Source organism: Podarcis melisellensis (assembly GCF_964234715.1).
Source record: "Podarcis melisellensis genome assembly, chromosome: 8".
NCBI classification, from domain to species: domain Eukaryota; kingdom Metazoa; phylum Chordata; class Lepidosauria; order Squamata; family Lacertidae; genus Podarcis; species Podarcis melisellensis.
Window position 1 is genome coordinate 49,014,341 of NC_138540.1, and position 16,585 is coordinate 49,030,925.

General features: G+C 43.2%; 1 protein-coding gene across 1 annotated transcript in view; it reads left to right on the forward strand.

The window, feature by feature from the left end:
* The first annotated feature begins 389 nt into the window (after positions 1 to 389).
* Positions 390 to 16,585, forward strand: part of VAT1L (vesicle amine transport 1 like) — a 48,462-nt gene continuing 32,266 nt past the window's right edge. Inside the window, exons 1-3 of the mRNA XM_081920381.1 lie at positions 390 to 868; positions 10,676 to 10,805; positions 13,088 to 13,303. Coding sequence (XP_081776507.1) covers positions 645 to 868; positions 10,676 to 10,805; positions 13,088 to 13,303 — 570 coding nt within the window. The 5' untranslated portion in view covers positions 390 to 644. The remainder of the gene's footprint in view (positions 869 to 10,675; positions 10,806 to 13,087; positions 13,304 to 16,585) is intronic.

Below are 16,585 nucleotides of genomic sequence, written 5' to 3' on the forward strand. Positions count from 1 at the left end.
ATCCACCAAAATCTAACTATAGTAATAATGGGTTGTCGCCAAGTAAGTCCTAACCAGGGGAGACCCTCTGAAATCAGGGAACCCAAGTTGATTGTGTGTATTAACTTTAACAGGTATCATTGGGTACCACCCAGTAATAAGCAAATGGTGATGATATAATGCAAGCCATAAGCAATAGGCCCTTTACAGCTTGACAACAAAAAGAGAGCAACTCCCTGCCCCGATAAGCTTACACACCTGCCCATTCGTCACCTCCACGCTTGTTCGCGGGTAAAAAATTTCCAAGGACGGCGGGAAGGTTAATTAATTAATTTATTTGCAGCGTTCATTTATTTATACGGCGGCGGCGCCTCTACTCGCTTGGCGATGGTCAGGCTGGCGGTAGGACCGAGCTCTCTCCTCCAGCCGGCTGCAGCCATTGCATACATCTTTCAGCATCCCGCCGCGCGCACACGCGCGCGCGCTCACACGCACACACTCACGCAGAGCCCACGCTCGCATTCAACAGGAGAGGGAAAGGCTGCCGGAGTGAGAAGGGAAGGTCGCCCTCTCTGCCTTTTTGCTCTTCTGCATCTCTCCCTCCGTCCGTCCACCCGTCCGCCCTTCCTCCTTCCTCCTTCCCCTCCTCGTCTCCGAGCAGCGCCATGGCCAAGGAAGGAGCCGAGAAAGCCGAGGAGACGGAGCAGATGATCGAGAAGGAGGCAGCCGAAGGCGGCGGCGGCGGGAGCAGCAGCCCGAGAGGCGCGGACGCGAAGGAGATGCGCGCCGTGGTGCTCTCTGCCTTCGGGGGACTGAACAAGCTGCGGGTCTCCAAAAAAGTGATGCCGGAGCCTCAGGAAGGAGAACTCAAGATCAGAGTCAAAGCCTGGTCCAGTATTATTCTTATTCTTACTCTTATATCAGCATCGTCATCATCCTTCCCACTCACCCACCCACCCATCCCTCCAGAAGCATATTCCTAGGAAGACAGGAAACTGAGTCAGACCCCTAAGCTCAGCAGCAACGTCTACACTGACTGGCAGGGGCAGTCCAGGCAGAGAGTTTTTCCCAGTCCTGCATGGAGGTGCCAGGCACTGAACCTGGGACCTTCTGCATGAGAAGATGCTCTGCCTCTGACCCCCATCCAGCCCCTCCCCCCCCACTCCTTGCCATCCATATTCTGAAGCCCTTCTCTGCATTTAGTGATAGCATCCGTGTTTCACTGGGCGAGCATTTTTTTAAGTGCCTTGGTAGCCTATCGTTTCAGCCTGAGGGTGGACAGGAGAGAGATCTTGCTTGCCCTTGGGAACGAATGGATGGGATATGGGGATGTTCACCCCTCCAAGACACTTTTGCAAAGTTACAGGCCAGTCCTAGGCACATTTTCCCAGCAGTACAGTCAGGGCTTGGTGTCAAATATAAAGGGTGCCACCCTGTGCATGTTTACCCACAAGCAGGTCCTGCTTAAGTGCAGTGTGTCTTACTCCCAAGTAAGAATGCATCAGGTTGCCAGTTTACATACAGGGCGAACCTTTGAGGCATTTACTCAGATCTAAAACTGCTCAGTGGGGCTTTCTTCCAGGAGAATGTGCATAGGACAACCACCTTAATTTACCATTATTATGGTGCTGGTGATCACCTCAATTTTCCATTATGGTGGTCCTCACTCTGTACAGCTGAATGGGAGCTCTTCTGCTCCTATTGCTTCAGCCTTTTGAAATGGATATGAGGACGAGGTAAGAGCTGGGAAACAGCATTTTGGCCTTCTGTGATTCTTTTCTGTCAGTCTTCCCTCTTCTCCCATGTTTGTGACTCTGCAGTTTAGTAGTAGACTGGCTGGTTTCCAAGACACTACTCGCCTCAGCATCCTATTAGGTTTCTTGTATGGTGTGAAGTTCTTTTTCTGTCTGTCAGCCATGCATTGATTGCATTTGGTTACTGTGACCCAGCATTGCCTTCGCTCTGAATGAATCCCCTTTTTCCCCCAGCTGAGTCTTTTCTCATCTCTACATTTCTCTGCTGCCTGCTAATCCTAACACATTTTCTCATGGGGAAGCAACTCAGTGTTTGCCATTATTGCTAGTTTCCTGCATTGTGCGTGTGTAGCAACTGTGCTGACGTGGTCCAACGCTTGGGCAAGCTGATGGTAAAAGACTGGTATTTCAACTTCTAGGTCAGTGCTCTTCACCCTAGGGACCGGAAATATCATTGCTCTACAATTCCCATCATGCTGAGCCATCGACAATGGTCAGGGATGATGGGAGTTGCATTCTAGAAACATCTGGGGACCCATACGTTCTAGCAGTTACTGGCTGTTGGCTATTGGCATCTTTCTGAAGCTAAGCAGGTTTAGACCTAGTTATTGCCTGAATGGCAGACCTGGGAACCACATGTGATGCTATACTGAGTCCCTTGATGGAAGAAAGGTGTGGTACAAATGTAATAAAACAAATGTACAATGAAATAAATATTAGAATGAATTTGATGTAAGATTCAAGCTAGCTGGGGTGGGGGGCAGGAGGTCAGTGCCCCTCCCGTTCTTGAACAAAGTTAGGTACTTGAAGGTATTGTAAATAAGTTGAGACTGCAATCTAAGGTGTGCTCACTTGATAAAGTCAACTCCATCAAAATCAATAGGACATCCATAAATTTATGGTGTGGATGTGACCTGAAAATGATGCAGCCTAGACACATATTGGCCACCTCACTAAGAGCTAGGCCTCCATTTTGATGTTTCCCCCCTCATGGAAGGGGACTAGACTTCCATGATGGCCTTTATACTATTGAGTTGTTTCCCTGCTCCCACTTGTCCCTAAGCTGCCCCCCAACCAAGCTGGCTTTCCCTGGAAGGGGATGGGAGGCTGGGGTTTCCTTACACGTCATACAATTAGGCATGGGGATTTGCCTGATGATCCTCACTGTGCCTATGAATTTAGGCATTCCAGGGCAAGCAATATACAGTGCAGGTAAAGTGCAGATGTGCTTAGATGTATATCTGATTTGGTCTGCAGTTCATTAAACTGCAAAAAGGCATTCACCATAACAGTTTTATATGACCTTGTGGTAGAGGAAGCAGGGACTGAATCGCATGCACTTTGCATGAAAATGCACATTTTCTGAAGCCAGTCCTTACATGTACACTGCCCTTTTCTCAAGGCTAAGTCATTAGCAGCTGTCAGAGGTGAGCCAGGAATTGGAGCCAGCAAGTCAGAATAGAGGAACACACAGAAACACACTATACACAGCAAGACTATGGCACTTAATACCCCTTTGTGTCCTGGACGGACATAGGAAATGGCTTTATATCAAGTTGGTCCATCTAGCTCAGAAATTGCCTGCAGTGACTGGCAGTGGCTCCTTGGGGTTCCAAACAAGAGGCCATTCCCAGCCCTACCTGGAGATGCCAGGGATTTAACCCCTGACCTTCTGCATACAAGGCAGTAGTTTCTTTCCCACCCATAGATTTTATGAAAGTTTGAAAAAGGTATACAAAGTTAACATCAAATACCCAATATTTTTTAGAATATCAAAGATAGAAGTAGTTAATCCAAATAAAAACACAAACCTAAAAGAGGAAAAGAGATAGAAAAGAAAAAGAGCGAGAGGAAAAGAGAACTTCCAGTTTTTCATCTGGCGGGTATATGTAGAAAATTACTCAAAACATGCACTCAGAGGTAACACCAAACTATTCCACTTTCTAAAAATATTAAAAAGTATTATATTCAGTTCTCAAACCCAGATATCACAATTTTCATTTTCGACATCGGCTCTGGCAGAGGCTGCTCTGTCACGCAACAATAAAGGGGGGGGGGTCAGCTGGCTTTCACTGCACACACAGCGAAAACAAGCAAACCTGGTTATTTGGAAAGCCGACTCCATGCCCATCCTTTTTGTAGCTTGAAGGGATCCGTGCAGGGTAGGCTTTCCAAGGAAGACTTGCCCATCAGCTGGTATCACCAGTAACATTTGCAGCCAACCTGAATACAATATTGGGAGGGGCAGGTAAGCCCCACCCCATGTAATCCATCACAAGACCATTTGAAGGGCAAAATCCATCAACTTTGGGGCCCCCAGCCCCCTCAAATATTTTATCCCTAAGAGTTGGTTCCTATGATTTGCAGGTGGGTGGGTGTGGTTGGGGGGGATAGACTTGCAGACCCTGATTGGCTGAGGTTCCTCACCCCTGCTCTAGGCCATAGTGAAATTCAAGTGGGTGAGAGAGCTCACACCTCCAGCTTGACCTTTGAAGGAAATATTCACTGTCAGTGTGTGAGTAGCATGGTCTTTCATCCTTTAGTCCATGTAAATATTTTGATGGCCAAGGGGAGGAGTTTTCCCTGTCCCTGGCTTGTTTCCTAGTGCGTCTCTATGAGGAACAGTCACTCTACCCATGGTGGAAGCATCAGCCTCTTTTTTCAATATAACTCCACATTTTAAAAAGAAAATCAATACAGGATGCTATTCCTCAAGTTCTTTGCAACCAAAATCCATAGAAGTTAGGACTTCTGGGCATACATGCCAGGGAAGGAGAGTTTTGTCATGTAAACAGCTGTGCTCTGCTCTCACTACGCAAATGCGCTGGCATTTTCTGGGAAGAAAATGTCAAGGTGAACGCTAAGATGCTTATTTTAGAATCAGGTGATGTAATCTGGAGGGTGAGTTGGTTTGTTTTGCCAAGGGTCAGGTGTAGAGCGGGATCCAGTGAGTGTTGCTCTCTCTCTCTCAAAATCCCACTCAGTTCTGTTTGGTTTGCAACATTCAAACCAAGCTAGATTGATCAAGCTAGATTGTCTTAGGGCAGGAGTTTAACTGTGTATCACAAATTGTCACTGGCTGCCTTGGTGCTAAGGTGGCCTTGTGACCTACAGAGGATAGTCTTCTCTGAAGGACTGTCAGAGGACAGCTCTCTTTTTGAGGGACTCCTCTGTTTGAAGGGCTATCCAGTCCAGGTATGGTTAAAAGAAAAAAAAAACCTAAAAAGGGAAAACTTTCATCTCCAAGGCAGCCCTCAACAGTTAGAGTGTGGACAGAAAACTTTGTAGACACTTAGATCACATGGAAAGGGCAGTAGCTCAGTAGTGTAGCATCTGTCTTGCAGGCAGAAAGTCTCTGGTTTAATCCCTGACATCTCCAGTTAGGGCTGGGACATAGCCCTGTCTCAAATCCTGCACACCCACTGCCAATGAGTGTAGACAACATTGAGCCAGGTGAAGCAAAGGCCTGGCTCAGTATGAAGCAGCTTCCTGTGCTCCTGGCCATTACAGTGAAATTTATTGTATTTCTGTTACGTTGTTGTTTAGTCGCTTAGTTGTGTCCGACTCTTCGTGACCCCATGGACCAGAGCACACTAGGCACTCCTGTCTTCCACTGCCTCCCGCAGTTTGGTCAAACTCATGTTAGTAGCTTCAAGAACACTGTCCAACCATCTTGTCCTCTGCCATCCCCTTCTCCTTGTGCCCTCTATCTTTCCCAACAACAGGGTCTTTTCCAGGGAATCTTCTCTTCTCATGAGGTTGCCAAAGTATTGGAGCCTCAGCTTCACAATCTGTCCTTCCAGTGAGCACTCAGGGCTGATTTCCTTAAGAATGGATAGGTTTGATTTTCTTGCAGTCCATGTCGCACTCAAGAGTCTCCTCCAGCACCATAATTCAAAAGCATCAATTCTTCAGCGATCAGCCTTCTTTATGCTCCAGCTCTCACTTCCATACATCACTACTGGGAAAACCATGGCTTTAATTTCCATTATAGTAATTAATTATTCCATAATGCACATCTATGAATATAAATTCTTACTTTATTTTCGAGTGATACATAAATGACAATCCTAAATTTTCCAAGTTTCATGTTAAGGAAGAATGATGATTTTTTAAAAGTAGTGTAAGTCTACTGTAGTTACTGATGTATTCTCAGTGGTTCAGCAATGCTAACTCCCAGATCCAATTTACTTGTGACTAAGGCTTGATCTACACATGGAGAGAATGAGGACATGTAGAGAATGTTGTGAAGTAGTAGAATGGACTGCACCCCTGCAGAGGAGGTTGTTGTTTTAAATCATCACTTGTAAAAGGCTCCTTTCCAAAATGTACCTGGCATTGCAGGCTGAAAGGTCAGAGTTGCCCATCTACCACCTCTGCAACTTTCCTACATGCAGGTTGTTTTACATAGCAGAATGCTGCTGGTTGTTTTTTTTTTTTTAAATGATATTCCTCCCTCACCCCATGATATCTGAAAATGCACGGTTCCTTCTTGAATATATAGCTATACAGTGGTACCTTGGTTCTCAAATGTAATCCGTTCAAGGAGTCCGTTTGACTTCCGAAATGTTCAAAAACCAAGGTGCGGCTTCCGATTGGTGCAGGCGCCCCAGAAACAATAGCCAACAGCTGCATCAGACGTTCGGCTTCTGAAAGACGTTTGAAAACCAGAACAATTACTTCTGGGTTTTGAGAACCCAAGTTCCACTGTACCGTATACAAATTATCAGTTGTAATTTTCTGTGATGTGCCTGTTCTTAGCTTGTGGCGTGATTTGGTGTGATGTTTGAAGAGATGAGTTCGTAGTCATTTCTTGCAGCAGGAAACTGGATGAGGTTATTTTTAGCTCTTTTCAACCTCTGGGATTCAAGCATATTACATGCATCACTTTCCTCTCTCCCTTCCCTTTTCTAAACAAGTAACAAGGATGCTGACAAGTCCATTCAATTGGAACCTATGCATGTTTACTTGGAAGTAAGTTCTTCGTCAGTGGGGCTAACTCACAAATAAGTGTGCTTATAACTGCAACTCCTACCTTTTGGCTTATTGGATGTGCCCAAGATGTTATAAGAAAATGTTACAAAAGCAAAGTGGTTTCTGGACAGTTATACACAGCAGAGTCAGTATCATTAGTAGTATCAGCAGCAGCAGTAGTTGTATATATTTATTTATACCTCTCCTTTTTCCCTAACAGGGACTCAAAGCAGCTTACAGATAGAATAGGAATAGCTAAAACATTGGGGGGGGGGGTCTTTCAAAACAAACATTTACAGAATTAAAACTATATATAAATATAAGAGATTTTTTTTAAAAAAAAACCCATACGGATAATTACAATAAAAACAGCATAGCCCCAGGCCTTTCATTAAAAGCAGCTGGAATATGAAGGTGTTCTTCACCTGCTGGTGGAAGGACAGCAAGAAGGGAGCCCGTCTAACTTCTCTAGGGAGGGATTTTCAAAGTCTGGGAGCAGCCTATATCAGTACACCAGAACCAAAACTTTCAGGCTTACCAGTTGCCATTACTCATAAATCACAAAGCACTTAGTTGATTAATTTTCCACTTATACAAATATGGAGTTTCTAGTCTTAATAAGATTTGGTGCTATCAATGTGAGTCACAGTAGGCAGAGGGATATCATCTGGTTTTAGGGCTTCATTGTGACTTTTATTATAGCTTGTATGTTGCCCTGAACATATAAAAAGGCAGGGTATATCTGATAGATGAAGAATTGGAGACTGGGTCAGAGAGCCAATCAGTGCTCAACTTGCAATCAGGAGCAATAATTAAATTAGGCACTCATTTCCATTGATGTTTCCAATGACCTAGATCTCCTCATGAATGTTGTCTTGTATTCATGCAGCTTTTCATTCAGTTTTTTTTCTGGGTCAGGCCCTTTCTGTCTTTAATGTCTGTGTTAGCTTCCACTCAGATATCCCCGGCTCAATGTTCCCAGAACACTGCTTTGCATATGAACAATCGGTGCAAGAACTCTTTATCCCCACATGAAGGATGTGATATTATAGGAGTTAGCATGGTGTAATGCAGCTCTCCCCAACCTCATGACCTCCATATGTTTTGTACTATCATTTCCATCAGGGTGTAATTCCCACTCTGCCAATGTGCATTGATTTATGGCAGTTGTAGTCCAGGATCACCTGGTGGGCTTCAGTTTCTCTACCCCTGGCTTAGAGGTGTACAGGAAACCAGAAGACTTGCACAGGTGCTCATAAGGGATATCAAAATTAGTGTTTACCTCCAGACAGAAATTTGAAATGTGGTGCGCAAGCAATACAGGGAGAAGTATCAAAGTCTGAAAACAGGGCTTTTTGATCCTTCACAAGCCCTGTTCACACAGCAATTCCATGTTCAATGAATGTGTGAACTGTGATTATGTCCACTTGTATGCATGTAGTCCCTGTTCATGGGTACAGCTAAGGTTGAAGATATGGGCAGTGGATGCAAGTCCACCACCCCCCCGCCACCTCCACTTCACTCAGTGAATGTAGAATGGTTGTGAGTATAGAACTGCAGCCAAAACCTGGATCATGAAGGTTGTCTGATGACAGCTTGCCATGGCACGAAACAGACAGGACCAGTGTCAACTGCAACAAAATGTTGCAATGTCTCCTCAACATTCCTAACAGATATGCCCCCATTCCTGATTCCAGCTGCCTAGTCTAGTAACACATTCCCACCCTCTTCTATTTTTCCTTTTCCAAACGACTCAGCATTCTGTGGCTCAGTCTTCATTGGACTGGTTTGGGGTAGAGATTGCCCCTTAGGGATTTTGTAGGTCTGCAAAATTTAGGGTTATCCTAAGCAGCTGATACACATGCGCACACCCCTGTTTCTCAGTGGCCTAGTTTTGGCACTCACCACCTGAGTTTGCTACTAGAGGGAGTGCCGTAAGGCAGTGAGAGTTCTGTGTCTCCCTTATACACTTGAATCTGCCTTAGATTGGGAGGGGCCCCAAATTCTAGTAGTAACCAAAACAATCTAGTTCCACTAACGTGTTGTTATCACATTCTTTGTTTGGAGCTGTTCTCTGAGATTACATCCAAGTCTGTTAGGAGACTTCAAAGGCAATGTAATGGTTAGTTTCTCTGGCATCTCTACAGAGAGGCAACATGTAAACATGTTTCTATCTTTAAACAGCATTAATTATTTTCTGATATTCAGAGGGGACACAAAGAGAAGGAAATGGCCTGTCTCAAGGGTTTTTCTTAGTGTTGGGAATACAGTGAAACGTTTTTCATGTCAGTATGAACACTCTGCTGTGTAAATTTTCTTGTAGCAGAGTCTGCCTACAGCAGAACTAGTCAAGGAAAAAGGTTTATATAGTTAATCCCATTTTGCTTTGTCTAGGCTGCATCCTAGCCACACTTACTTAGCAGTAAGTCTCATTGAAGTTAGTGTGGCTTGCTTCTGAATGTATAGGATTGCACTGTTACTCACGTTTACCAGAGATGCAGTGAGGACATTTTCAAGTTGAGGAAAAACTCTTCCAACACATGGACAGTTTTGGTTCAGTCTTCAGCACCAGCTGAAAATGTCTAGAATGGACAGGAGAGAAGGAGCACTGGGCTTGTACACCTTTAATTGTTGTGTGCTAGAGGGAGTTTCAAAAGGTATAGCTTAAAACTATTTATCAAAGCTGCAAAACTTCTCTTTTTCACCCGGTCACCCTAGAAAAGGGAAACTCAATGGGTATGAACCTATCATAGGTATCTTTGTTGGTCCATGGTGGGATCCACAGAAAAACAAAACCTTTATTAGGGCCATTTCAAATATTGCAAAGTATTTAGCAAACTTTGAGTTCTTCAGAACTTATGTAGGATGTTGTGCAACATCCCTGGGGGATGTTGCATAAAGGCCCACCAGGGGTCCCAATTAGGTCTGTGAGACCATTTCTCCCAAGTCATATCCACCCCTAGCTGATTTTCACGAGAAATCCAGCGGGCATCAAGATTTGAGCTTTTCATTTAATCCTGATGGGCATGTCTTTTGCTGTGGGTGCTCAGTTCAGTTTTCACTTCCATCCTGTATCTACCTCAATGTTTGGATAAGAGATGGCTTTCTGTAGGTCAGTGTGGTTGCTGGAATTACATAATAAGATCTTTCCCCTTCTAAAATGTGCTTTTCAAATGTGGGTTGTGCATGGTCTCTTAATATAGCTTTGAAAGACTTCACAAATGCAAACAGTGAAGTACAAATAATTCATAAGAAGACATGTCAAATTGCTGCACAGACTTTACGCAGAAAGTGAATACCCATCTGGATTAGGTCAGTTATGCTTTTCAAATATGCTCTGTATATCCTACATAATCTATTTACAGAAGACAATATTAAATATATAAAGAGAATTCTGGCATTGTGTCACCTCTACCTGTGTCATCAGTTTGTCTGTGACCAGTTGGTGGGTAATGCAATTCCCGAGATTCAGAATGAGATGGCTATGCTATTGATGCTGAAACGTGGAAAAGACTTCTCTAAACTCCATTTCATATGTTATGCATATGAACCTATCCAGACCCTTAGCGCTTTCTAAGAGGCCTTCTCCAGGTGGCCCTCTGAGGGACGCTTGGAGGGTGATGGCAGAAGAGGGGGCATATTTAGTTGTGGCTCCCCATCTGTGAAGTCCTCTCTCTCTCTAGTGAGGACTGCCTGGCACCTTCACTGACATCTTTTTGGCACCAGGTAATGACTTACCTTTTCTCCCAGGATTTTTACTTGACTGAGACAATGTTGTTTAGTTACTAGTGTGCTGCCAAAGCCTCCTGTGGCTGTTATGGTCATTGTTTTGTTTTGATGGCATAATGTATGGGACTAGTCCATGACATCTAGAGGACACCAGATTGCGAAAGTCTCACCTACATTTTGTCTCCTTTGTTTACTGTACTGTGATACACATCCTCATTACTTGTTTCTTTTATTCACAGTGGGTTAAATTTTATTGACCTGATGGTTCGGCAGGGGAACATTGACAATCCACCCAAAACTCCACTTGTGCCTGGATTTGAATGCTCTGGGATCATAGAAGCTCTGGGTGAGAATGTGAAAGGCTATGAGGTAATCTCATATGTTTATCTGATTGGGACGGTGGCAATGTATTTATTAGATATGATCACATATTAGTTGTGGTGGGTAGCTCAAGGAAAACTTCAATTTAGTATGCCACAGAAGTGAAAAATTCACATTCAACGATAGGAATTGTTGATAAAGACGTTGAAAATAAAAATGACCCATATGATGATATCATCATTATTTTTGACGTTCAGGTGTGACTGCCCAGCTAATGTAGCCAAAATGGCACCACCTACAGACAAGAGGGAGGTGTGGAGGTGTGCAAAATCATTGAGGTAGATAAAAAATATCCAGATGAGGACTAAGTGTGCTCGGTGGCTACAGAATGCTGATTTGTGGAAGTGGTAGACAAACTGGGGGTGGGGGGGGATGGAATAAAGTTTCCTGAAGGGAGGGGACTGAACAAGAACAGTCCACACCGCACCCTTTTGTTATAGGCCTCACTTATTCTATTTCTGATGTTCAGGGTGTGAGGGTCATTGCTTCTGTAGCTGATACAGCAAAAATGGCAGCACCATTGCCTCCCATTCTGCACATGCTCTCAAGTGCACTAATTTGTATCCCCTCAGCTCAGTGCCCTGTGTGGGGAACTGCCTGCACCACCTAAATCTGGCACCGCATGCCCTGAAGTTCTGAAGGGGACTTCTTTCATGATCGGGTTCCTGATCACATGCAAAATACCTGACCCAGTAACCAATCACAGGCAAAGTTTTTAGTTGGGTTCCCTATCACTTGTAGGGTTCCTGATCATGCAGAGGTTTCTGAGTGTGTGTGTCAATGGAGTTAACAAGCCATCAGATTTTTGTGCTTAACACATGAAGTTCAGGAGTGAAGAGGGAAGGGAATCAGACAGGCAGGGCAAGGCCTGTAGGTTTGCTTCTGACCCCCCCCACACACACACACTTTTTGTCCTTACATTCAAGCTGAACTCAGGAGGCGGGGTTTCAGTAGCTTCTAGGATCCTCTAAAACAGCATGTTCCTCTTTAAAAATATTTGAGCACCAATGTGAAGATTATCTATAGCAAAACGTGCAGAGAACATTACTGAATAAATTACCTTTATTCTTATGGACTTCAACATAACATGCTGAACATGATATATAGAATAACAATTTCCCTTTTTTTAAAAAAGGATTTCTACTGTATCATATTTGAAATAAGTCCCTCTCCACCACCAACCTTTTCTTCTGGTGTAATATCTCTTTGTTTGTAATTGAATTTGAGCCAGAAGAGAAATATGAATTGCTTTCCTATTTTAGAATCTGTCAAAAGGAAATGATAAAGTTGGCCGTAGGTATGAGAAGGCAATGATATAAAGTTTGCAGTAAAAATACAATCTATACTAAAAAAACACACACACATACACTTGTGATAATTTCAAGATAATTCCAGCAAAGTCCAAAAATGTCACTAAGAACTTGAAAATATGCACTGATATAACACTAGCAGTGATCAGAGAAGATGAAAAAACCTGTTCATTGAGGTCAGTAGGATAATTTGCTGCTCTCCTCTATTGCAAATTTTCTAAGCTTTAGGGATTGACGGGATTTTGAGATAATTCATTATCTACAAAGGAGCTGTGCAGTTCCAATTTGCCTGTCCTTTTTTTTAAAGGCAAGTTATAAGAAACCTCCCTGACCTGACTGAATAAGAGCTACAGAGAAACATAATGATATGAGACAGGCATGCAGTTAAATCTTCCAACATGTATATTTTTACTTTAAATTAGTTGCAGCGGGTTCTACCGTATATTGATTGAAATAGCAGTGTTGGAGACTGTTGTTTAACACTGTCCAAGAAGTCACCAACATTTTAGGCTCTGGGAACATCTGCAAACCAAATAAAAATTTATGGGCATAGCAAGCACACACTTCAACATAGTCTGTTAACTATGGTAGATGTTTATTTCAAGATGTTTATTTCTATTTTTAGGGGGAAATGGGTAGGCACTATGGGAAATCCACAGAGGGGAAGTCTTTATGGGCACAAATTGATATTTGAGGCAAGAATTAAAAGCCCTTGAATCATATTTCTTATCCCAGACCACTGTTTTGGCAACATGTGTGTCATTTGATCCTTATATGCTAGACATACACTCAATGGCTGGTAGGTAAATGTGTGAACTGTTCCCCACTGAGAACATTTGTGCCTGCCTGCAATGACATAAAAAGTTCCCTGTTGAGCTTTCCATTCCTCTGTAGCCATGTTGCCAGGGACATCCTGAAAGCTGTAACCCGAATGTGTGTTTCCCCCCAAAATGTCTACAGATTGGAGACAGAGTCATGGCCTTTGTCAACTACAATGCCTGGGCAGAAGTTGTGTGCACACCTCTTGAATTTGTGTACAAAATCCCTGACGATATGAGCTTTTCTGAAGCTGCTGCTTTCCCTATGAACTTTGTAACTGCATACATGATGCTCTTTGAAGTCGCCAACTTGCGAGAAGGCATGTCGGTGCTGGTTCACTCTGCAGGCGGCGGTGTGGTAAGTTGGCTTAACTTTTGTCCTAAAAGGAATTATAACTTTCAACCTGTGTGTCAAATTTCAGTCCAACCTCAGCCCCCTCTGAGTCGCTTGTTTTTGTTTGTTTTTTGCCTTGCTGGAGTGTTTCCTTAAACTCTGACGATTCACTCCCCAGAAGGAGAGAGATCTTGAGTCAGGATCCCCTCAACTCAATCTCAACTCAACAGCCAGGGGTTGGAGGCTTGCCTCTTCTGTATCTGACAACCACTGCCCTCACCCCATCACTAAAAGAAATAACCAACCTGAAAGATTTGGAAGGTATTTGGAAAAGAAGATTGCAAGCTCTGGGGGCCCATCATCACTGTCTGCCAAAATCCTGACCATGCAGGCTACAACTGGCCCTAACAAGGATAAAAATCATTTTAGCACAAAATCTCTTTAGCCTCAAATAATTGTGTTTAAGATGAATGACCCATTGCAGTAAAGGACTGGAATTTATAATCTTATTACAGCTCAGTACAGTACAGAGGAGCTCTGTTTTATTCTTGTTGAATGTTTAAAAAAAATCCCAAGTGTGGGATTTGAAAATAACACAGAGCTTTAAAAAAATAATGTTGGGCTTAGGGACTCCACAGGGCAATTGTGGTCCGCGTTAGTGTGTTCTTTAACTTAAATAGACAGTGCCTTACAGGTCAAAAGAAGGGCAGATCCTTGCCCCAATGAAAATGCAAATCATGAGGCACATGTCCAAAAGAGGGGAAGAGAAAGAGCCTTTGGAATACACTGCACATTTCTAGTTACACTTTTTTTAAAAGAAAAGAAGCAAATAAAGGAAAAGAAAGGTATCACTGGGAAAAAGTGCAAAACAGGGCGACAAAGGGTTGCCCAGAATGGGATGTGGCTCTTGGGCTGAAAAACATCCCTCCTCCCCTTGTGAAAGCCTCTATCTTCCCACAGTGCATAGAGGATCGAAGTCTTTCTCCCTACCCCACCACATCCCGCGCCACTTGCTATTTAGTTTTTTTTATTAAAAAAAAAAGCTACTCAATGCCAAACTGCATAACAAGCATCACATCTAGTCTGACCCTGACTGACAGTAATTCAAATGCAAGTATCCCTTCCGTGTGTAATTAACTTAAGGAGTTCACTGTCACAAGGTGTAGTGATGGCCACGACCTGATATTTAGGGAAGCCACTTAATATATCACGAAAGGGTAGGAAATGAATAACAAAAAAGGAGGCCAGAAGAGGATTTGGATTTGCATAACATTTTCATATGCTAATTTATGTGAATAGATGCAAATGTAGAAATAATTACAATATTTTTATTATTATTTGCGTTTTTAAAATGTGTCAAAGTAGCTTACAGAATATTAATATTTGTATCCACTTATCAAACATTTAAAATCAACAACAGATAATATAACACAGGAATAATAAAAGTGTTCACCCGTCAACAAGAATAAAAAGGGACAAATCCTACCCCACTAAAAGTTGAACATCAGACCAGGCCTGGCTTATTCCACATTATTGCTAAATTGAGATCCAAAAGCCTGGGTAAACAGGAACTGTGGTGGGCCACTTCAAGGCCCCTACTCTTCAGTCTTGAGAGTTATTTATCTTTAAATGGAACTTGGACCAGAAAACCATTCAGACAGGATTGCCTTCTGTACAGTAGGACACATTGCCAACATACACTAGGTGATTAATCATTCTCATCCAGGAGAGCTGCTCTTAGATTCATATGTTCTTAATTGTGCACTGGGATGGGTTAAAACCTAGTTTTACAAAAGCTTCCTACTCTTAAATTCACTCCACCATCCTCCCAAATCTGAACAGTAAAGAAATTACCGTATTTTTTGCACCATAACACTCACTTTTTTCCTCCTAGAAAGTAAGGGGAAATGTCTGTGCGTGTTATGGAGCGAATGCCTGCGGGTGGCGGGGGGGATCTGCTGCAGTCGTGAGCAGAGGATCCATGGTTCCCCTTCCTTCCCTCCTCTGTGGTTACAAAGCATGGATCCACATGGATCCTCAGGATTTTTGCATTGGGCTACTCCAAACTCACTGTCAGATCACATGTCTGTGGCCACAGCATGAACCACAAAAATCATATATCCACTATTTCGTTTAGAATTTTTTTTCTTGTTTTCCTCCTCTAAAAACTACGTGCGTGTTATGGTCTGGTGCGTGTTATAGAGCGAAAAATACGATATTTAGGGATGTTGGCATCCAGCTAAGCATTAGAGAGAATGAACTGCCAAAGTCACAAGAACATTAAGCCAGAGGCTCCCACACTAAATCTCCACATATTAATCCACTGCAACAACTTTAGCTGCACATAAAGTTCATTATGAATAATGCAGGACAACAGGCCTTGGAAATGGCTTCTGATTAGACGTTGCTGGACTTCTCCTGATAATAAATTCAAGGGCCTTGTATGTACCCACTTTGTTCCAAAATGTCATGGGCATACTGAAATGTCCAGAAAAATCAATGGGGACCCTGTGGCATCAGAGCATTGGTGCTTGTTTTGTTCACGTCAGTGCAAAATTCAGTTTCCCTGCTTAATGCATTTTAAGCATCTAAGGGCACGTTTGCTTTCTGAGAAATCCAATCTGTTGGAAGCTACAGCTAAGGCCTCTTCTGAGTTTTGTGAAGACCTGAGCAAAAGTGAATCAGTAGAGCCCACAATTGTTGCATCCTCCCTGCTTTGTAGTGCAATAAAAAGACAGAAAGTATATTTCTTAACCCAGAAGTTCTCTGATGTCCAGAAAACCAGTGTAGTGTAGTCATTAAAAATTGGACTTGGGGTATCTCCTTCATGTTCCTAATGTCCCCTTCTGGGAACAGGAATTGAGCACACCCACAGCTTTGATTCCAAGTGTTGAAAAGGAATGCTTGAAAGGCCCAATTGATTTTTGGGGTTGAGCATACACCAGGCTACTCATTCATCTGTACCAAGGAGGGCATTGAAAGGTCTGTGTGCTCTTTCATTCTAATTTATTGCTATGTCTGGCTCTCAGAGGAAGAGATCAATGTAAATCACAATATGCCATGCTGATTATACCACTTGGCCTTCAAGAGGCTTTCTTCTCTTCCATTTGGGGCCTTGATTGGCACACCACTTACGGGAGTTCTTAAGCATTGCGGGAGCTGCTCCGAAACACTTGGTTAACCTCCTATGCCATCACCTGAGTTTACCCATATCACTGACTGTGCGGGATGAACATTGGCGCAATGCTCCTTTGCCTCTGTGGCTGAAGCCTAAAGGGAAGAGAGGAAGACAGACTTAAGGCCTCT